The sequence below is a fragment of the Lynx canadensis genome, chromosome B3, assembly GCF_007474595.2.
Source record: "Lynx canadensis isolate LIC74 chromosome B3, mLynCan4.pri.v2, whole genome shotgun sequence".
Lineage (NCBI taxonomy): Eukaryota > Metazoa > Chordata > Mammalia > Carnivora > Felidae > Lynx > Lynx canadensis.
This window is the reverse complement of record NC_044308.2, coordinates 143,218,664-143,241,901: the sequence shown is the minus strand read 5'-3', so window position 1 is coordinate 143,241,901 and position 23,238 is coordinate 143,218,664. Positions and strand designations below refer to the sequence as shown.

Sequence of the window (23,238 nt, the reverse complement as noted above, 5' to 3'; positions counted from 1 at the left end):
GGCACTTGTGACCACCGCTGCTGGCGCCCTCGGCCCACGGTCCCCAGGACAGCCAGGCTCGGAGGAGTGTGGGGTTTTGTTTAGTGCACAGATTCTCAATCAAAGTGCTACAAACTGCTTCTTTGAAAAAAGATGTTTATTAATAAACAATTTTAATTGTCATAAAATGACTAAAATGGGTTTTAAAAATTAAGGCTCTTCTCTTTCTGTGGATTGCCAGAACAATGTAAAAATAATATCAATCAACCCTGCTGAATGCTTTGTTCCTAAAGTTAAATTTCATAGATTCCTAAACATTTTATGATTAAGATAAAAACTGGCCTATAAATGACAATTAATGGCCGCCCATACTGAACACACACTCCGATCAGGTGTACAACATTCTAATTGAGTAGTTAAGCAAAAATATTCCAGTTAAAGCAGAAATTTTAATTTTAGCATTGAAAGTCATTGTTCCCCACACGGTCATGATTTTCCTAAAATCGAAGTCGTCTAATACAGGAACGCTAACCTTGGGACTCTATATATTCCCAGGAGGGTGACTGACTTGGCTGGCAATTAGTTTGATTATATTTTTTTAAACGTTCTAAGTTGAATTATCAAATGATTCAGAATTACATGGCATGCAGTATCCAAAATTATGGCTCTGATGCATTTAGATTTACATTAAGAGTACGAAGTGCCATTCACATTCATTGTACACCCCACCCTCCCGCAAGAAAAAAATCACTACCTATTCGAGTTCTAGATCTGGTGCAGCATTAAGGATTAAAACTTACCACTTTACCAGGCCTTCCCCATGTGCAAATAAATCCCTCCTGACAAGCAGTGACTAGACAGTCTTCAAGAAAAATTAACACAGTCAGTCTTTCGTGTGCTATCTTTTTACAGATGAGCGGCTCTAACAAGGGAACGTCTTCCATCCGAGGACACAGGGGCGTCCCCAGGGTTTTAGCGGGGTCCGTTTTGGTTTTAGTAACCAGGTTCAGTTTGTCGCTGCTCTTGCTGGAAATGTGTCCCATGCTATGGTTTCGCTTGTGGTCTTTCTCATGGTGCCTGTCCTTCCGGTCGTGCAGGGAGAGTGTCGCGAATTTGCTGACCCCGGAAGCGATGGCCCCGTCGGCCACGCTGCTCTTGCTGCCGGCGCTGGAGACGGTGGAATGCGGGAGGCTGTTGGAGCGGGGCAGGGGCGGGGGCGCGGAGTTGCCGGGCGTCGTGACGCTGTTCCCAGTGCTGCCGGCGGGAGGGCTCGTGGCGTTCATGACATTTGTGTGTGTCCTTGCTCTCGAGAGCGGCTGGTGGGGGAAAAGGATGTCTTCCGTGAGGTCCCAGAGGCAGAGCTGCGTGTCCTGGCCCACGGAGCCGAACCGGTACGTGACGCTGACGGGGCGGCTCTCGGCCGAGTTCCGTTTCGACAGCCTGGACTGCGTGCTATTGGCTCGATCTCTGCCGAAATGGAGGAGGTCCTGGAAGTCCTCATCGCTGCCACTAAACTCCATGGGGTCGCTCTCTTCCACGCTAGTGGTATAGGGGTCAAACGCCACAACACTGACCCAGGATTTGTGCCCGTGGCCTCTAGCTATCACTCGGCAGTCTACGAAAGACCAGACCGTCACCAGGTCGTCCTCGCCCCCCGTCACGATGTACTTGCCGTCCGGGCTCCAGCACACACACAGCAGGCCCCCGAAGTAGCTCTTCATCGTGCCGTGCAACTCCACCGAGTCGAAGTTGAACACCCGCAGGAACCCGTCCTGGCTCACACACGCCAAGAACTTGCCGTCTGGGGAGAAAGCAAACTCGTTGAGGGCCCCCTCGCCCACCGTCCACTTAAGGAGAGGGTTCCTCGTGGATTTGCTCTTGCAAGTGTGCACGGCAAAGCTCTCGCCCTGCTTCAGAAGCTGGTAGTGGGGGGCTGTGGTACCACAAGTGTGCTCCACATTATACAAGTACATGTTCCCACTGGCGTGGGCTACTAGGAAAAGGCTTTCCGAACCGGGAACCCATTTGACACAGGTTACGCGTGACTTGTCTATTAGTCTCTGTGAAGACAAAGGAGAACAAGTTATCACAATGGAGCAGCTTTAACGGTCTACTTTTCCAGCAAGAAACGGGTCTGCTTCTCGGTGAGAAGGGAAGTCCGTCCAGGCACCACTGCACTCTCTATCCCGCGGTCGGCCAGGCCAGCGAAGAGCATCTGGGCCCCTTGTGGAATTACTCTCTAGAATCGCGCTTGGGCGTTAGGCCACTGGCTTTCGCTGAGGGAGTCAGTCATTCCACACACACTGTCGACAGCCTACTCTGAGCCACACACTGTACCAGGCGCTGGGACACACTGGTCACAGGGCCAGCCCCCGGGCAACTTTCGTTTCTTAGGCTAGGAGCGTCTGAATCTGTGATTCCTGGCACCTACACACAGCATCCTCTCTACGAAGACCCCCGGGAAAACCTCGCGGTCCTCACAGCGGGGAGCGCTACGCCTCCTGGCCCCTCTGCGTCTTATGGCGGCGATGTAAGTCATGTGCTGACTACACCTGCCCCCCTGCTGTGGCCGCTCCAGGGTGGGCAGTCCCTGTGCAGCCGCTGGCAACAGCACACGGGACTTCAACGCACACTTCCTGGGCTCCACCTCAGCCCTGGCTTCACTGAAACTTCCTCACTCCCAGTCGCTGTCCTGTGTGCATCTTTCTAAGCACTTCCTCCAAATCTTCTCTGGAACAGGGTGGTGTTTAAAGAAACAAACAGGCGATTGATGCAGGAGGATGTGCCTGCCCACGGCCGCTCTGCTCCGTGCTAATTTCTGCTCCACTGACCAGCCGTTCCTTTAAAAAGCACACATCGGGAGTCCGGCCTTTAAAACCAGAGAACAAAAGGCCAAAGTAAAAACCACCCCAAGGCACAAGAAGCGCGCGCTGCCCGGCTGGCGGACCTGGCCGCGGGGCTCACGGTGCCCCTCTCCGGGGTGCCCGGTCCCCGATCACATCACCAGAAACCATCCACAAGTGCCTAAGACTCCCACGTTTGTAGACACTCCTCCTCCCAAACATTCCCGGCACCCGTCTCCCCGGGAGCCCAGCAGACCCCGGTGGGTGGAACGTACCGCTTCACCCAGCGGCCGGGACTCCCAGCCCGAGCCTCAGGGCCGACGCAAACCGCCCTCCCTCCCCCGCCATCTGCCTGGCGCGCACATCCTGCGTGCGCAGCCTCTTACAGAAAATCACAGAACGTGAAATAACCTGTTGTCTTCACAGAAGAGATGAACGAACCCTGCAAGCTCCTGCAGATTACTAGACCACGCAAGGGGAGAGGAGGGAGGCCTGGCCCTGCACGGCACGCGGGGCCCGGGGGGTCGGGCAGGGGTCACCGAGCGGCAGGTGACGCTGCTCACTGCCCCGGTGTGGGAGCTGCAGGCCGGCCCGGCCGGCCCCCTTAATTAACACAGACGCACAAGCTGGCCTTGGGGACACAGCCGACGTTCTCGTCCCTCTTTCCCTTCCTACCCGCCCCCAAAAGGCACCTGACCTACTCCGACGCGGGCAACCTGAAAGCCCAGCGACCACTCTGGCAGGGTCTCCCTCAGGCCTTCACTGCTTCTCCACAAGAGGTTCCAGAGGTGACTTCGGGGCCTTCCCCACCCATCGGACCCTGCTGTACCCACCGGGCCCAGGCTGCCCCAGCAGGCCTCAGGCCGCCGTGGCCCTCGGCCCCTGGGGTGGCGGCCCGGTCAGGCGGTCGGGGGCTGCAACGCCGACTCGGGCTGGCGGGCGGGCGGCCGGGCCGCCGTCCTTCCCCCGACCCCACGGCTCTCGGTTCCTGCACCTCACGCGTCACCACAGCCAGATCGCGGTCCTGCCCGCACAACACCTCTGCCGCTCTCTCCTGTGTGGAAATTTTTAAGGACAGACTTAAAAACTTCCAGCACTGTGCTTAGAACATTTCGCGTGCCGCTTAAAGAGACACAACAAAAATAATTCGTGAGAATTCCAACTCGTAATACTGTCCGACAAACGTGAGGCGTGAAGGGAGATAGTTCCAGCACTACGGTTACAGCAAAGGTTCCTGGGAGGACAGAACCCACTTAGAGCTTTCATCCCCGACTGAAAAGGGGCACGGAGATGAGTGCCAGCAGATCTGTGGGCGCACCTGACGGACAAACCGCGGAGCCTCCACTCTGCGCCCGCCGGGCGTCTGAGCACACACGGGTCTGCCCCAGCACCTGCCAGTCCGGCCCAGCAGCGCAGGCGACCGCGAACCGCGACAAGCCAAGGCCCCCGGCGCCAGCTCGAAGGCGGAAGGGGCGCTCCCTAGCAGGTCACGTGCTCAAGCGTGGGGAAAGCACGGGCCTCGAGGGGCGGTCCCCGGGTCTCCTCCGGGTCTGGGGCACGCCGGACAGCGGTGCCGACTTCCCACTGGAGGATCTCCTCTGCGTGCCGGGCACCGGTAAGGAAGGGGCTCTGCACACACGCTCTTTCACCTCAAAATTACCCTGCAAGCTCAGCTTTTGCTTTGTTTGAATAGGTGACCCATTCGCAGTGCACACGAAAGTCTGCCGGAGAAAGCCTTACTCACGTCCCCCTCCTCCATTCCAGAGCACCTGTCCCCAAGTCACTGTTCCTAAGCTTCCTGCTTCTTTCTCCAGAGCGTCTGCGTCCACGGACAAGGCCGATGTGGATGTGCTCAGTACCATGTCTGTCCATCTGTCTGTGCTGGTACAAAGACAGCTTCCGGGGAGCCTGAGTGGCTCGGTCGGTTAAGCGTCCAACTTCAGCTCAGGTCACGATCTCGCGGTTTGTGGGTTCGAGCCCCACATCGGGCTCCGTGCTGACAGCTGGGAGCCTGGAGCCCGCTTCCGATTCCGTGTCTCCCTCTCTCTCTGCCCCTCCCCCACACATGCTCTGTCTCTCTCAAAAATAAACATTAAAAAAATTCAAAAAGGAAAAAGGACAGCGTCCTCGTTCCCTCCTACAGCTGCAGAGTATTCAATGATATGGCTGCACTGACAGACGTGCGTGTCGCAGTGGATGACCCCGCATACATGGCAGTTTTCACGGGTATGCGCATACATGCAGGGTGAACCCCACTAAAACAGCTGGGTCAAAAGGTATATACATCTATGATTTTCACAGATACTGCCAAATCGCCTTCCACGGAGGACAGAACCCTGTATTTTCATCAGCAATGTAAGAGCACCGTTTCCCCACAGAAAGGCAGATGTTCTCCCCGGACTGCCCACCAGGAGACAGAGGCGCACAGAGGTCAGGTAACCTCCCTGCCGTCCCATTCACTCGCCCACTCACCCGTTCATTCGCTCGCTCGTTCACTCACTCATTCATTCACCACCCTCTTCTTCTTCTTCACTGAATGCATTCATGCCAGGCACGGACACAGCGCCGATTAAAACAGACGGACATTCCTTCCTGTGTGGCATTTACGTCCGAGTGGGAGGGGAAGACCGTGAGACCCGCAAGATCTGATGGTGCCGAGTGCTGTGGAGAAAAACAGAGCAAGGAGAGGAGACACGGTGCCGATGGGGAGGAGGTCACAGCGACTTCCATTTCCAGCAGGAGCAGGAGGGCCTGGCGGGACTCTGTCCGGCGGTGAGGGCTGGCTGCAGGCTGCCAGGTGCAGTGGGAGACTGGGAGCAGGGACAGGCAGCGAACCCAGCCCCGGGCATCCGAGGGAAAGAAGGGAACCAGGGCAGGTTGGACAGACCGGGCAGGGTGGGGTGCCGTCTCCCGTGCCACCCACAGGCATCGACTAAGGCTAGGGCCAACGCCCGCCGGTGCCCAGAAACAGGACATGAACCCACCTGGGACGCACAGCCGGGGAGGGAGGCACACTCTAGGCCTAGCTAGCGGAGTCCCTGAATTTAAACAGCTCTGGTTATTATTTGGTTTGGGTTTAACAAAAAAGGAAGAGAAGAGAAAGCATTTTACTCCTTTTTTTCAAATTAAGAAACAAATACCTGGAACGTTTTATTCGATAAATACAAAGAACAAAGCCCGGTCGCTACACCGTAAAGGTGTATTTTCGCTCCTGAAAATGTCTAGTGAAAAAGGGAAAGAATTTTAGCGCTCCATGCTAAGGAACGGGACTACCCTGTTGGATTCTCCAGTATCGATGGGGCCCTGATCTGGACACGCACAGGGAGGAAACCCCTCAGTAGAAGCTGGGCCCTTCTGAAGAGTTCCTGAGCACATTGGGGCAGGAAGGACCACATGGAGAGCGGCTCGGGACGGAGCAGTCCGGGTCAGTCTGGGGACGTGAGTGGCACCTGTTTTGGCTGGAGCCCTGAGCTGCAGGGAATGAGGTCTGCAACTGGAACCAGGGCTCAGGATGGTGAAGTCTCAGGCTAAGGGGCTTTGGGCCATGACCTTAAAGCCCTGGGAGCTTGAAGCGTGTCTGAAGTGAGATGTGCTGTGTGTGTAAAATAGACACTGGGTTCTGAAAACTTGAAAAACTATGGAAACTCTCTCATTCGTAATTTCATATTGCCTAATGTTGAAATAATATTTGGACTATACAGAGAAAATAAAAATCTGAATTTCACCTATTTTTAACTTATTTAACGTGCTACTAGAAAATAGAAGATTGAATCTGTGGCTCACACTGTGTTTCTACTGACAGTGAGGCTGCAAGACAGCGAGGAAGTGAAGGCTTCTGAAGAGGAAAGCGATGGGATAAAGAGAAACTGTCCCACTGTCCCTGGCAGAAGGTACAGCATGGAAGACGGAGGGCGGGGGGGGCAGGAGAGAGGAACCGGTTAGGAGGCTGTGACAACCGTGTGTGGACAAAAAGGTCTTGAACTGGATGGTGGCAGCATGGCAAGATGGGCTGTTTAACAATGGACTAGGCCGGAGGCAGCAGGAGGTATGGGGAGAAGCGGGTATGACTGCTGCTGGGCTTGGAGCCTGAGCGACTGGGCCACAAAAAGAAGGATGGGATTGGGGTCATGCTGGGAGAAATCAAAGTGTCCCCATCCAGTGGGCAAGGAAGACCAGGAAAGCAGCTGAGAACAGGCAGAGCCGCATCTGTGGCATCCCAGGATCCCCAAGGAAGGATCCCCAAGCACGGAGCAAGAGGAGAGGGTGACGCTCTGCAAAAAACCCACTTCTGCAGGACAAAAGCAGAAGGAAAATCAGAGAAATGAAGGAAATCAGAGAGGAAGGGGCTGGTGCTGAGTGGCTGCCCCAGGCCAGGAGCTCAGCAGAACCACAATGCTCCTCCATCATGTGACAAAGTCTCTGAGGTTGGCTCTATCTACACACCAGGAAGGGAGGCTCGGAAGGAGGCCGTGACTCCAGCAGGGCCCAGGCAGGCAGAGCAGGAGCAGGGAGGCTTCCTTAGAGAACACAGGGAGTTCTGAGTCTGAGGGACCAGGGAGAGGAGTAGGCGGGATCCAGAGGAACCCCCCCCCCCCCCCCCCCCCCTGCTCCCAGACTGCAGAGGAGAAGCCCAGGGGACACTGACAAGTGGCAGAGGAAAAGGAGTGGAGGAGAGTGTGAGCCCCATTCCAGCACACCAGCAGAGGGAGGATGGAGCGGGGCAGGTGTTCGGGGAGGGGGCCGAGGGCAGGGAGGCGGCAGGGAGACTCAGACAGTCTCTGGTAGGTCACCTGGACCGGCCGCTGGGTTTCCATTAAAGAGTCAAATTCTAGAACACTCCAGGCCAACTTCTGCTTCAATAAAAAGCCAAACACAAAATCTGCAGATCCACAGGCTGTCTATGTGTGCCACAGAAGTGGGCTCCCACACCCTCACCTCTCCCCAGTGTTCGCCAGCAGCCCTGCACAATCCCCACCTGAATTCCGAGGAAACCGTCCCTTTTCTGATATGAATCCAGTAAAACTCAAACACCAAAACTAGCATCGCTAATGGCATTAACAGACTAGATTTTCTAACTATGATAAACTAGTTAAAAGGAAGCACGAATAAAAATAAATCTGTAACCACATAAGGTATCATTGCTAAAAGCACTTAGTTATCTTTTCATTTTTTTCTACTACTATCAACATGACAAGCAGGAGAAAATTATTTGGGGGCAATGGGTGTGAATTTTAGAATGCAGATATTCATTTATAACAAAAATACTAAAGCAAACAATTCAAAAACCACAGCAGCTGCTGGAAAAGCCATAATGTAGCCACAAGGAAAATTGGCGACTAAGGGCTTTGCTGATGTAAATGCATTTAAGGAGAGCTGCTTCCCTCAGGAAGCATGAGGAAAGGGTATTTCAAAGCCACCTAAAAGGTGATCAGATGTCATTTTATCTATGTGAAAGCTTTAAGGAGCTGATCGATTGATCGTTATGCGCTCATTTCCTTCCTCTGATTAAAAAAAGCAACAATAAAAACAAAGCGACCAACATACCCACAACCACTCTTTTGTCCCCAAAGTGGACAGATGGCTGCAAGGCTCGGCCTGGCTCTACCCTCCCGGGGATGCTGGGTGTCCCAACGAGAGAGAAGACGTGGCCTCGCCTCCAGTGGGCCCTTCAGTTGGACCACGCCTAAAGGCCACAGGAGCACGGACCCACCCAGTGTGACGGCCCTCGCCTTGCATGAGAGGGAGCAAAGCGAAGACAAAAGGGTCTCACTACATGTCAGCAACGACAGAAGCCACGATGACAAGCACAGGTGGGGTTTTACATCTCACTCATCTTACCCGACAATCAAAACATACTTGAAGATCCTCTGAAGTTACTACTCTCTGGATACACCCCTGAAATGATGAGAATTTCTAGAAAGACAAACAAGTCTGAGTTCATCATCACACACAAAGTGATACCATAACCACTAGCAGTAAAAAGCGAACCCCCAGCCCTTCCAGGTGCTTCACAAGAGGCTGAATGCTCCCGGGGTGGGAGGGTGGGGGGCTCTGCTCCCCAGGAGCCTGTGTAGGGAAGGCACACTCCGCGGTCTGGGAGCTCAGCGGATGTGCCCCGTACGCCCAGCAGAGGCCCACAGGCATAGCGCCCACACAGCGCCACAAAGAGAAACCCAGGAGCCGCGGAGAGACTGGAGAAGCAGACCTGCAGACACCGCTCCCCCACGGTGGCTGAAAAGGACCGGCGCTCCCTCTCTTCTGGGCTGAACAGGTATGGAGGCCGGGCCGTGTGGCGGGACAGGGACACTGGCGGGGTGAAGGGAGGAGGGCTCACCTCTCTGATCAACTGGCCAGACTGGGAGGAGGCGGTCACGGACATCTCTGATGATGGAAGGTGTGAATCTAACAGTCTCACCTCATGAAAACAATAAAAACTACAAAGACGATGAGGTTGACAATGTGTGCTGGGAATTACAGGTGACGCTTCCTATCTTCTCTGCACCTCGATAAGCAAGCATTTACAGTATTTTTCATTTTTTGAGTGAATGGGGGGTGGGGAATCACCTTTTAAGATATACTTGATTCCTAGATAGAAATTTTCATCTACTTTTAATGTCGGGTGGATTTCTAGACTCTAACTCCATTCCATCCATCCATCTACCCGTCCAAACATGTGTGATATTTTCGTGTGCCGGGAACCTGTGGGAAGGAGGTGAAGGTGGAATCGTCAGTACCGCGGTGTGCGCGTGAGTACACGTACGTGCAACGGGCAGCCGCGCGAAACACTCTGGTGAGCCGCACGCGGGACCAGCGTGATAAGCTGCTCCGCCGCACACACGCTCATCCTCTGCCTGGGTGGTCCTGGAAAGGGACTCTTTCCCCCTTTGAAACTGCTGGTATCTCACCTCCCAAGAGGCCCCTCCTTCCAACCCCGGGCGGAAGGTGCTCCCGGGACTCCCCTCTACCTGCAAAGTCTACTGAGCGCCCACCAAGGGCTCCCTCTCTGAGCCCTTTGCGAATCATCTTGCCCTCACCACACCTCCAGGGGGATCTGTCCTTCCCGTCCTCCCGGTGAGGAGAGGTGAGGTCAACAGTGAAGCTCCAGGCTCCGTGTTCCCGGCCGCCGGGCCAACCCCAAGTTGTAGGGAAACACACCAACCGCTGAAAGCACTCCTCTGGAGGCAGCGTGACGGGGGCCAGGGTCTGGGAGGACACAGTCCCTGGCACTCTTCACTCTCACTACGCCTTCACCACAGAACTTTCATCTAATCTCAGGGACGAGAGGGCTATTTACAAACCCAACTTCCGAATTTCTGCCTCTAGTTTTGGGCCCCAGGCCCACGTATCTAACACCTAGAGGCCTTTGAAGCTTATTAAGTACAGACTGGGCCTCCGCTCCCCCAAACCTGCTCCTTCCCAAGCTTACCCGGCATACGGATGACAGCCAGACCCCTCCCCGTGCCCCCGCCTCGGAAGTCGGGCTCCAAGCAGCAGCCTCGGTAATCTTCCAACCCGCTCCCCACCCCCTGCCGGCCCTGTGCCCCTGCTTCACTCCGTGGGCTCGTGCGCCCCAGCCGGGAGCACACCTGGGCCCCGGCCTACGTGGCACAGCCCCGGGGTCTCGCCCTCCCCGGGCACCCTGGGAGCGGCTCTCCTGTGCCCAGTCTCTTTCCTCCGCCAGGGCCCCCACCTGCCCTGCCTCCCGTGGGGACACTCTGTCTCCAGTTCTGTACCTAGAGCACAGCACCTCCCACCTGAGATGCTCTCCCCCGCCCCATTTACAGCGGTCTCCGGCTCCTCTCCCTCCTTCGGCCTCTCTCAGGCCTCTGCCTCCCCACACATCATCACATGTCAGCACTTGACCTAAGTGTGCGTGAGGGGTGGCCGTAGGGCAGGCCCGGAGTGGGCACGTGGTAAGTAACCCAGGTCTGCCGATGGGACGGGACATGGCCACCGCTCTCGTTCAAAAACCCCAGCTCGCACCGGAACAGGTCCCGGCCTCCCGCTGGCCGCGCTACCCTCATTCTCCCCAACCCAACCCGAGTGCTGGCAGGCGTTCTAAAGGACACATTTGACACGGGCACTCCCTTGATTAAAAGCCCGAAGCTACCCCTACAGCCTCCAGCGTCAGATCCACATTTCTCGGCGTGTCAGGACTTTGACCATCTGGTTCCGATTTCTCTGTTGGCTCCGACTCTCTGAGGCCCTCGTGCTGAGTTGGTCACGCCTGGTCACCCAGCACTCCTCGGCACACCAAGCTGTTTTCTCCAGCTGTGAAGGCCTCTCTCACACTTTCCCAATTCCTATAGCTTCTTTCAAGACCCAGAAGAAGTATCACCTTCTGGAAGTCTTCTAGACTTCCTCCATCGAACTTAACTTTTGCCTTATCTCAGGATACTTGATACATGCTAAAGAATACGGTTAACACATATCCCTTGGCACACGTCCCAGTACCCTGTCCGTCCACCTCACTAAACTGGCGGCTCCTAGGAGCACAAGGGTTTGCCTGTCTGGCGACCACACGCGGTGGGGCTTACAGTGTGTGACCAGGGAGCCCTCGTGGAAGTGATTTCCAGTTCCAACTCTAGCGTCAACTCTCTGCCTGCCTGGGACAACTCACTTACCTTCTCTTGGATTGTCCTTGTCTGTAAAGGGCAGCAGCTACCCGACTGACGGCGCGGAGGACAAACGTGAGCCGCCCCCAAACCTCTAAATCTTACACCATGGCCTCTGAGAGGACATGCCTCTGACGACCCTGCTCTTACGCATCCTGACCGAAACCTGATGAGAATGGTATCCGCACAGCCAAAGAACTTCCTTACTGTGAAAGCCAATCAAATCTCAGCCTCAAGCTATAAACGCCAAGTTGGCACTTAAGCACACACAGCCCAAGCATTCTCAACAGCCATTTTTCACATGAAATGGAAGACCAGTAGGGGAAAACTGAGGCTTCGATCGCTGCGTGAGGAGCTGCTTCCTAGCCTGCGATCCCTCCGCTGTCCAGAGCAGGGGACGGATGCCGCCGATGCCCTCAGGGCCCTGAGCCTCCCACCTCCCCCATGATGACACACAAGCCCTCCTTGTTCTCTCAGTGGCATCCTGTGCCATCCTCAGCCAGAGCATCCCCCGACCTCGTTTAACCAACAGCCCTTTAGGTGGCTGTAATCTCTCCCCCTTGTGTCCCCCACCCAGACACAAACCAAATTCAGTTTCCGGTGGCAGGTGCAGAGAAGGCCGGCTGCTCCCCGCCAATGGCCACCAAAAAAAAAACAGAACAAAAAATAAAACAACAACAACAAAACCATTCGGCTAGGAAGAGATCACTTCCCCAGGTACTATTAATAAGATACGTCGGTCAATAAAACCATTTTCTACTTAAGACTTTTAAAAACAGAGAATCGGAGTAAATACTGCTCTTCTATAGTTCTGTCAGTCCATAGGGCAAGTCCCGTCTCCAGTCAAGTCAGATGAAACCAGAAGCGGAGATGGCGTGGTTCACAAGATCTCGCCGAATCCGCTGGCGATGCCAGACAGAGACGGTGGATGGGGACCGGCGGGGGTGGACAGCGGCATGCCGTGACAACTACAAAAGAATCCGAATTTTAACTGCAACTTTGCGTCAAATTGAATATTCCTGCCCACAAAGAATTATTTCTTATAAACCAGAATCCATAATGCACTTCTGTTCCAAGTTAATGACAGCAAAACCAGGCAACAGTGCAAAACCACCTGTCCTTCCTGAGGGATCCCAGGTGACCTGACCCTCACACATCAGGGTTGAGGGGACAAGTTAACGCTGCGGACCCGGGGCTTCTACGTCAGCAAGCCCACTGTATCTTTTCCATTTGCCGGGAGAGTCACACAGAAGAACATCGAATCTGCAATGGCAACTCTTGGGGCCAAAAGCCACTCCGGTAGCTTTAACAAACAGAATCTATCTGGCAACTTCTATCTGCCATGTTTAACAGTTCTGACATGTTCCTGAACACACGGCTCCTTCCAGAGCAAAACTGGAGATACTAGAAACCCAGCACATGCTGTAACACTGGCAAAAGCTGTGTCATGTGATCCAATTTTAAGTGCCAGGACTTCAAACTATGTCAAAGGTGATTTTACAGCAAATATTTAAGAGAAAAAAAACTACTCATTAGCCAAACACGTGTCAAACACAGACACAAAAGGCTGGGTTACAATTTAAGCAGCCTAAGGAATTATTATCAGGTTCTTTGATCTGCATGAAATTTTCTGGTGATGTGAACAAGGTCTGGAGTTCTGTATTTTCTTATTTAAATGATAAAACACCAAGTATCAGCTTCGTCCCTGCCCCCATTATGAAAGAGTTTCAAAGCACCTGCTCTAGACACCTGAGCACGCTCCATAAAAAAAAAAAAAAAACGCATAAAACCATTATCCCAAGGAAGAACAGGTAGAATTCAACGAGTTAATTCACCACATTTGAAAGGGTAACACTAGGTAGGACAGCTGAAAGAGTGAGAAATGGGCTTGGCCCAATGTGGAAATGAAGGCCCACTGCCCTTGGTAAGAATGTGTAAATTCTTAAAGGGATTCTTAACGGCTAAGACAGGGTGCTACTTACTTCCTCATTAAATAGTTTGCTAGTTTCTTTTTTGATTGGATCTATAAGCTGGACTTGGCCTGCGGAAAAGCCCACTAGGAGAGAGACACTTTCTGCTGTGGCTGTTAGGTGGTTGAAGTCATGACAAGTAGGCTGTGTTCCTTTGTATATCCTTTTATCTATTGGTTTACTCAAGTCAGCAGCCTGGAGGAGAAAGAGAAAAATACATACGGTAAACAGCACATTGAGATGAGAAATCTAACAGTTACACTATCTTATACTCTATTATGATGTTCAATCTTAAAAACAAAGGTATTTTAAAAAATTTTTTTTCAGTTTTCAGCATTTTGTAAAAGCACTTTCACACACATTAGCCAATTTGATAACATTAGACTCTTTACAACTATTACTTTCACAACTCATTCTTCTTCAAATCTCTTTAACAAAGACTCCTGGACTTCAGGAGGGAAAATCCTTGAGATGCTAAATTCAGATTTGTAAAATGCATTCATTCCAAGCATTTTCTAACAGAGTGCCTCTAACCACATAAAAACTCAGCTTGCAAATAGATCTATAGCATCTAAACGCTCACTGGTGAGTTACCTGTAGCCCAGGGGTTCTCAAAGTGTGGTCCCCAGGCCAGCGGTGGCAGCAGCAGCATCACCTGGAAACTCAGAAATGCAAATTCTCAAGCCCCACCCCAGACCAAATGAATCAGAAACTAGAGGGGTGGGCCCAGCAAGCCTTCCAGGTGATTCCGATGCCCACTCAGATTTGAGAATCACTGCTGCAGCCAATTATAAGCAAGAGCCTTCTTACTGGGTCGCGGTCCCTCTTCTGTATTAGCTCTTGGGTTCCTTTCATTTATTGAGCCCACACTCGAGGTGCACGACACACATCGCCTTTTACCCTTACGATGATCATTCAGAGCAGAGAATACTGCCCCATTTCACAGATGAGAAAACAAGCTCAGGGAGGTTCGTAACTCAGCCACGGTCACCATACCTACCTAAGTAAGTGGCTAGATGTAGAACCCTGGTCTGTTTGACCATAAAGGACATGGGAGGAACACACACCCAACACACCCCAAAGTCAGAAGCAAATGACTTCTGACTTGGACCAAAAGTGATTTTTCATTGCACCTCCCCCTCAATCCCTAAAAGTACGACTTTTTTCCTTCACGAGAAATGCTCCACGCCATCTAATACGCTGGGCTGATATTGTGGAAATAAAGGACACCACCCTCCAGTCTTAGTTGAAAGTCACAGGCGCAGACAACTAGGTTGCTGAGCGTGTCCTCTGACACGACCACTCCGGCCCTGGGCACTGCTCTGGGGCCATGGCCCCCGCTGTCTGCTGACCAAACCCCTGTGCTAGGTTCTAAAGATTTCTTTCTTCCAAAGGGGCCTGTGCCACTGTGCTGAGTAGTCTAATGTTTCATTTTTTCAAATAACACACATAAATACTGAGTAGAAAGGAGGACCTCAAAATTATAGGCATCTTTGAGCAAACTCGAAACCCCAACATCGGCAAGTCTGGACCGAGTGGAACAGGAACTCTAAGAACACAGGGCAAAGGAACGAAGATACATGCCATGCGGACACTCTCCCAGCCTCACCTCAGTTAAAACGGAGATGAGAATCTCTGTTCTACCAACCTCATGGATTGTCTGGAGGATGAAATAAGAGAATATATACATGAAAGAGCCCTGAAAAGTGTAACATAAAGACACAAAACACAAGGAAGATCTGACTTTGCAGCAAGGAGGAAAAGGGGCCGGCGGGGCTGGGAGTCAGCGTGGAGGTGGGCTGGCGGCCGTGCTCAGCAGAGGGCTGAGGGCTGCAGAAGCCGAGAAAGCCACCACCCCCCCAGACAGGGACAGGGTGCCTGTGGGAAGCCGCCCCCGGGCTGGACCCTAAAGGCAGGGAAAAAGCAGCTAGGCTAAGGGACCACAGCAAATCATTCCAGAGCAAAGGGGTATCAGCAAACGTCAGAAGTGCCCAAAACAGAAAGTGAAAAAACACTGGCAGCTAGTGACAAAGAACAAATCTGAAATAGGAACAATTAAGTTGTTACATGATCTCTGTATCAGCAGGTATAACTCTTTGAGAATTTTTTTTTTTTATTTTTTTAGAGCTTGCTTTGGGAACTTCCCCCTTCAAGAATATATCTAAAATTATGCCCAAAACTATAAAAATCAGTTCAAAGGCAAGCCAAAAACTGACAGAGAAAATATACTACTGTTTAATGCTCATACATGAGCAAAAGAACACACACTGGCTCCAGGGACAACAGAGGAAGTGAAAGCTCTGGACTGGATGTTCCAAGTATCATCACTAGTACAGAATTAACCTTACAGATCCCTCACAGTAACCACATCAGCCTCAGTTCTTGGGAGACTTCTTTTACATCCCTACCTCCCACCAAGGAACTCTACTGAAAAGATGTCATCTGGAATTAGATCATATGTGCACAAACGCCTCAAGTATTTTAAATGCCAACTGAAAGACTTCTACTCTTAAATGGTGTAAATATTCCCCAAACGTCTTATTTACTAATTTGCTTAACAATTTTCTTCCTAGATCACTGCTTTCAAAGGGTACCAGTTTGTGAACAGTTTACTGGTCTGCAGTCAAGACTGAGCACAGAAATTAAGAATAAACATTTAGGGGCACCTGGGTGGCTCACTCGGTTGAGCATCCGACTTCGGCTCAGGTCATGATCTCACAGTTCGTGAGTTTGAGCCCCGCGTTGGGCTCCGTGCTGACAGCTCAGAGCCAGGAGCCTGCTTCGGATTCTGTGTCTCGCTCTCTCTCTGCCCCTCCCCTGCTCATGTTCTGTCTCTTTCTGTCTTTCAAAAATAAATAAACATTAAAAACAATTTTTTTTCAAAAAAAAGAACATTTAGAAACTTTTTATGGCAATCAGGGTAATTTTGTATCTGTCGACTCTACTAAAAAAATTAGAATTTATACTCTGCACATCTTTTTCAATTTTGTTTTCCAGTAATTTTGTTTTTATTTTTAGAAAAGTATCAGTTCCAATGGATTGGAAATTTTTGAAATTGGTCCTTCAACACTGGTGAAAGGCACTGTTCTAGAAGGCACAAAAGTAGACGCGTAGGCCCAAGAAACAGTCAGAACACCTCTTACCTGAGGTCACTCCTGTCCCCACCCCCCACAGCACCCATCGTACTAGAACCAGAACAGCACAACCCACCAGGCAACATGGCGCCTACCACAAGCAGGGATTACCTCGGAGCCTCAAGTGACCGCTGGGCCTGTACCCACCATAAGGATCCGCCACTGGGGCCTGAGCCCTCTGGAGCCCAACCCCAGAGCGAGGAAAGTCAGGTTACCGGAACCTGCCTTTGCTCAAACCGTGCCACCATCTGTGACTCATCTTGTCCTTCTTCAGCCAATCCTCAAGTTCCCTTTTCCCACTGATGTGCTTACTGGTGGCCTATTTCTTCTTCCTCCTCTTCCCCTCTTCTTTGGGGATGGCGGGGCGGGGGGGGGGGGGGAGGAAGGGTGGTGAGCTCACACACCTTTTTAGTAGTGGCAGTAACTACCTGAGTCGGCCACACCTCTTCTGCACAGGGTCATCAGTCCCTGACAGGTGGCTTCCCTGGCAGACGCAGTCTGGCAGAAGGAGAAAGAACCGGACTCTGGAGCCAGGCAGGCTCCCCTCTGGGCAGCCAGGAGGCCTGGGGCAAGGTGCTCCCTTCCTCTCCAAGAAGAAAGCCCCCTGACAACGGATCTGAGGCACAGAGCATGCGCACACAACTCAGCCGCTAGCTGCCTCTATGAATCTGCCCCTGTCAGGTCCCACCTCTCTGGTCAGACCCTTCAGGAGCTTCTCACCTTCCATCACACCAGAGTGTGGAAGGCCGGACACGACTTCCGCCTGCAGAACACTTCCTGGGCCCCGGCAGCCTCACATCACATCTGTAGTCTCAGCCACCCCTCCGGGGGAGGGGGCAGGAACTGCTGCAGGAATATTCCGGCCCCAGGGCCTGGTGGGGCAGGTCCTGAGGGTGCTGCAGGCTCAAGGCCCCTCTCTCTTGGCGGCCCCTCTCTCTTGGCTTCGGGAGGCTGCCCCGCTGGTTGCAGCTGGGGAATTTCACCCAGTGGTCCAAGCCCCCCACCTCCAACAGGCTTCTTCCCAACTAGCATTCTTTGGGTTGGCTCCTTCCTCCGAACTCTCAAGTACTTAATTTGTTCCACAGAATTTAGTATTTAATCACTTACACTATTACAGTATTGTTTCATGTCCATTATCATTGATTACAATAAAATTACAATTACAATAAAAATTATAATAAAAACTCCCTTAAGGAGAACTTCGTTAAGTAGTTACCACTGTATTATTCCATAAAATCGGTTTTTGTGTTGCAGCTTTCTGGCGACTTCTGCACAGATAAGTTATCGACACTTGAGATGTTTTTAATGTATCTGCATCCTAATTACTGCCAGTTACCTGAATTCTTAAACATGAACTTACAGTGCAACATAGTTAAAAAATCTTACCGATTTTAAGAATTAGATCACATTTGGTTACTCAGCCCCAAAAGAGCATCCCGTCTGTCACAAATGCTCAGTGTCTGCTACCTGCATAAAAGTGCAACGATTTCACTTTTTTCAGGGGTAAGATTAAATCCTACCCATGCTCATTCGTTTCTGCATAAGGAGTCATTGATTACAAATAATTTGTCAGTGTCTCATTCTCAACAGGGAAGTTTTAAATGATGGCTTAAGAATTCCTACTACAGACACGAGCTGGTCATCAAAATCCTCGATCAAGAAGTACACACTAAAATGTCAAAATGTCACGCTTCCCTTTCCAGTATCACAAAGGTCTGCAGAAGCAGCCCTTTTATTCCGGCTCACATCTGCACCCCAGACCCCCACCCGGCCTGCTGGGGAACGCCCCGCAAAAGGAAAGCCCCCACAGGCTCAGCGGGCCTACTTGCCACTGTCAGGGTCCCACACCCTGGCCCAGCCCTTGCCCTTACAGGAACTCCGAGAAGGCATGTGGGCCTGCGCGGAGCCCCCTTCATGGCAACCTGCTACTTGACCCTCCTGAGCGCCCAGAAGCATTTTATGTGGTATGGAAAATATCTCCGAAAGACCGGTTTTGAAAAGTGCACGTCAGAATATTATTATACACGGGAGGCGGCAGTGTTGCTAATCAAGGCGGGCTTTAATTTTCCTACATTTAATATTCTCCCTCCCCATCTGAGAACCACCTCAGAGAGAATCAGTCCCACAGAACTTGCCAGAAGACAGACCCTCCACCCATTTCTGCACATCCAACTCATCCCACACACTACGCCAGATTCATCTCCGTGAAGCCTTCGGTCACCCTCCCATTTCAAACCTCCGTGGCTCTGCCCCGGCGCTGGCTAAACCCCTTGGCCTGGCACCCACGGGCCTCGCTGCCGTGGCCTCATCACCCCCACGCCCTCCAGAGGTACTTGTTCACATGCTGCCTGTCCTCTTTACACCTTCTGGCCTTTCCTCACACCCCTTCCTTCGCTCAGAATACCTTCCCCATGGGGCGCCTGGGTGGCTCAGTCGGTTGAGCGTCCGACTTCGGCTCAGGTCACGATCTCGCGGTCCGTGAGTTCGAGCCCCGCGTCGGGCTCTGGGCTGATGGCTCAGAGCCTGGAGCCTGCTTCCGATTCTGTGTGTCTCCCTCTCTCTCTGCCCCTCCCCCGTTCATGCTCTCTCTCTGTCCCAAAAATAAATAAACGTTGAAAAAAAATTTTTTAAAGAATACCTTCCCCATGCACAGCGTCCATACAATCCTGCTCACGGCGGCCCCAATGTCCTGACCTCCTCATCTCACCTCTGGGGAGCACGCTTTCGCCTGACCTTCCCCGACCGCCATCACTACGGGCCACATGCATCGGCTGTAATGTTAACTGCATTGCATACACCGTGTAAGTCCAGCTCCTTTTAAAAGCAAAAAAAGTCAGGAGGCTGCTGAGTCACTGAAGGCCCAAATGAATTGGTCGAAAATAGCCGGAGCAGCCCCGGTGACACAAAGGTCTCCGTTACGCCATTTAAAAGTCAGAAGAGAACTGACACCATGCTTTCTATGATCATTCCTCTTAACCACATCTCAGACGACCAAAACAGGAACCAGAGATGAACAAGGGACAACTTCCCAGGGCCACAAAGGATCACCTACTTGGAAAGAAGGAACATTTGGAGTCCTATCTCGAGACCTGGGATCCAAAACAAGCCAGATTACAGACTGTTCCAGTTTTCCTGGGGAGGGTGGAGGCTTGGGGTTTCCAGGGTCTAGGGCTGGACCACACCTAGCTGGGCATCCTGGACGACACGTGGGGAAGTGGAGGAGCCCTTCGAGTCCCAGATGCGGATAGATGCAACTTCAGCCACTCAGAACTGAGGTAGATTCACTTTGTGAATAAAGCTCAAAGTACTCTTTAACCAAAGCGCTCTTCCCCACAGTGGAAAATACCCCGGGCTCTGACAGAAACACCACAGTGATTTCCAAACGTCCTCACTGCCCCCCTGCCCGGAAGCAGAAACAAAGGCTGATCGTGCGAAACCCCCACCCAATCCACCTTTCTCATGGTTTCTTCAGCTCAACAGCTACTCCCAAAATATCTGCATAATTGAGTGGTACTTAAAGAGTTATCTAACACGGACTTAAAATATGTATCGGGGCAGTAAGAAGTCAACCAGGTTTGGGATCTCCTCTCCCAACAGGAGGAAAATGTCAATCATCTGTACAGTTTCAGTGTTTCAAAAAGGACAGAAACTTATCTGCCTCCTTCACCGCTCTATCTCCAACACCTAATAGAGGGCGTGGCGTGTGAACGGTATCATTAATATTTACTGCAGAAATGAAACAATTCTAAAAGCGGAAGGAAAAACTTCCACAGCCAGAAGTACATAAAAGCAAATATGTGGGGGTGCCTGGGTGGCTCAGTTGGTTAAGCATCTGACTTTGGCTCAGGTCACAGTCTTGCGGTTTACAGGTTCGAGCCCCACACTGGGCTCTCTGCTGTCAGCATGGAGCCTGCTTTGGATTCTCTGTCCCCTCCTCTCTCTGCCCCTCCCCAGCATGCCCGGTCTCTCTCAAAAATAAACAAACACTTAGGGGGGGTAAAAAAAAAAAAAGCAAATGTGTGGTCTGCTGCTGACCAAACTCCCAACCAACAACTAACGTCTTCTTGGGTGCCCGTCTGTGAAAGAAAACAATCTCCGTGAGCAAATATCAGCACGTCACTGTCCGGCTTACAAAGCACCTCTGCGCATCGGTTCTTTTGGCCCTCCTTACGCATCTGTGTGCCGGGGACTCCTGCCCCTGCATTTTATAAGGAGGCAAACAGAATCTGCAGTCAAGACGAGGCGGAGTCCAGCCCCTGTGCTCCCGTGCCACGGGGCGCCGACGGGCAGCTGACGAGGCACCGTCTGAGGCCGCACCTAGATCTGCAACCCCATCACTCGCCCGGGTGGGAATCAGACACCCCAGCCTTGATCGGTGTGGCCCAGACTCCAGGGCTCCCTTCTCAGTGCATCCACCCCGCAGGGCTGTTTCGTTCACAGGAGGGAACAGGCTAGAGTCGCGCCTGGCACTTCAAAGGCACTTGAGAAAAGTTCTCTTTTCAACTCACGTTTCTCCTTGTGCATATGTGAGGATTTGCCCCCGACCACAGACAGGCTTTGAAAACCCTCATCGTTCACTAATACCTTCAAAGAAGTATACAGAAGGAAAACAGGGTTCTTTCTGCCCTAAATTTCCTGGACAAAGACAACAGGAGAAGCCAAGTTTAGGGCATGGTCTCCTTTCTACGGAATTTTCCCCAACAAGACAGCACCTTCCCTTTCGTAGCTTCCGTGCCTCCTTCCTCCTCTAACAGCACATGCCCACGTGACGTCCGACCCCTTCCCGTTACTAAAAACAAACAAACTGCCGGGTGACACCTGCTAGCAGGCTTCCCCTGGGCTCCGACCCTGGAAGGGGCGCCCAGAGCCCCCACCTGAGACCTGCCCTGTGGGCACAGCCACGGCCACGGCCGGGCCGGAGAACGTGGAGGGAGAGAGCCGAGAAGGCCAGCGAGCCGGACGTCCTCAGAATACAGGCAAATGAGGCGTAAAAGGTGAGGGGCACCACCCTTACATCATTCCAGAACGGGAAGAGTCGCCCACTCACAAAACGCACAAGATACGTTCACTGAATTTTCACAGCGACAATCTGTGGCGCGGCTTCCCGGTCTCCAGAGAAACGCTTCCCACAGGGGCAGGGAAGGCTCCCTCTCCGGAGGGAGGTCAGCGGAGCAGGTCGGCAGGGCGCAGGGCGGGGCAGGGGTGCCGCGGGGAGGAAGCAGGACGGGATTACTTGGCGCATCTTCTCCCCCGGCCCGGCACTGCCGTCAAGGACCTGCTGAAACAACAAGCGTCTGTTGTCATCCCATGTCATTTTCCCCAAGGCAGCCTGTCACCCAAAAACCGACTCCCCTACCCTCGGATGATTTCTCAAAGATGAACTGAACAAGCCGCCGAACTACCACTTCTTCGCCAACTCTCCAAGTTCTCGAGCCGAATGCCACGCTCAGGTCAAGGCTCTTCCGTGGTGTTGAGATTCTACAAATGGCTGCCGCCGCTTAGGCTAATGGAACACGGATTTCTTCGTTAAAGAAAAACCACGAATCGACATCAGCTGAATTCAGTTTGCCCACATTCTAACACCAGATCTCATCACATTAAAATGCTGACATACACAAATGACCTATTTTTTATTAAACCCTTCTGTTAAATATGCACAAAATATGCACTCCTATTCCTGAGGGAATACCAACACCTCAAATGGAAGAAAAGGCAAGGTGTTTTATTTCTGCAAAAGATACTTCAAATTCTCAGAAAATACTTTTTTTTTTTTTTAAGTTTCCCCTTAAAGGGGCTTGGCGGGGAATCCTTGGACCTAAAAGCGTTGCGACACTGGTAAACTGCAGGCCACTCGGAGGCAATGAGCACTTCCTATGTGCTGCTCAATGACTGCCGCGCTATCTTCCTAACACCGAGGCCATCCATGAGCTTGTGGTGCTTGGCACGGCACCAAGAGGATTTTTAAATTTTCCGATTCAGGTTGCTTTGTAACCTAAGCAGCAATCTGCAGAGGAACTCCCATTCTAAGTCAGAAATACCCGAAATCCCCAACTGTCTAGAGGCCCTGCAACCTGCAACCTTCCAGCTCCCATTTCCTCATCCTACTGAGACACTGAGGCCCAAGGAAGGGTGGTGGTCTGCCCGACGTTTCCCAGAGCGTAGAACCGTGCTTTTAGCCCCAAACTGCTATTTTTCCAATCACCCAATCTCAGTTGGAACAATGAACTACTGAATCTGTAACAGACGAATTTTTCTTTTAATTGGCACCGATGTGCTCTAGTAATTATATATCAAATGACAGCACTCTGGAGCCAGTACGATGCCATGTTTCCAAACAGAAAGCAAGAAAGCTAAAGAGAATGAACAAACACTAAACTTCTCTTACACCATGGAGATGAGCCGCTAAAGCTGTGGCCAAAATATTCTATTTGGCCTCTGTGATTCAAAGACTTCGTCTCTAATCAGCCAGAGCTCAGCTGAAGGGAGTAGCCTCAGATCAGTGGAGCAGGGGAGAGCTGACCTGCTCTCAACACCAGCACCAGGAAAAGTTCCAACCTCCCCTTCATCTACAGTTTTACAGCATCACCGGACCTACGCGCTCGGCACTTGTGCTCAGTCACTTGTCACGGATGTCTTACCTCCCCAGCTAATGCAAAGCTTTGAGGGCGTAACTTTCTCATAGGCCACCTCAGTAACA

At 51.9% G+C, this 23,238-nt stretch overlaps 1 protein-coding gene across 17 annotated transcripts in view; it reads right to left on the bottom strand.

The window, feature by feature from the left end:
- Positions 1-23,238, bottom strand: part of WDR20 (WD repeat domain 20) — a 66,131-nt gene that overhangs the window by 9,708 nt on the left and 33,185 nt on the right. For 2 of the 17 annotated variants that reach the window (XM_030320000.1, XM_030320002.2), the window contains exons 2-4: positions 15,017-15,067; positions 13,420-13,602; positions 780-2,039 (exon numbers count right to left, since the gene is read on the bottom strand). The exons of 1 other annotated variant lie outside the window; for it this stretch is intronic. In XM_030320000.1, the coding sequence (XP_030175860.1) occupies positions 780-2,039; positions 13,420-13,602; positions 15,017-15,067 (1,494 nt within the window). Of the gene's footprint in view, positions 1-779; positions 2,040-8,660; positions 8,736-9,156; positions 9,381-13,419; positions 13,603-14,001; positions 14,036-15,016; positions 15,068-21,555; positions 21,820-21,897; positions 22,045-23,238 lie in introns of those variants that run through there. 14 more of the 17 variants (XM_030320001.1, XM_030320003.1, XM_030320004.1 and 11 more) reach the window with 12 other exon arrangements.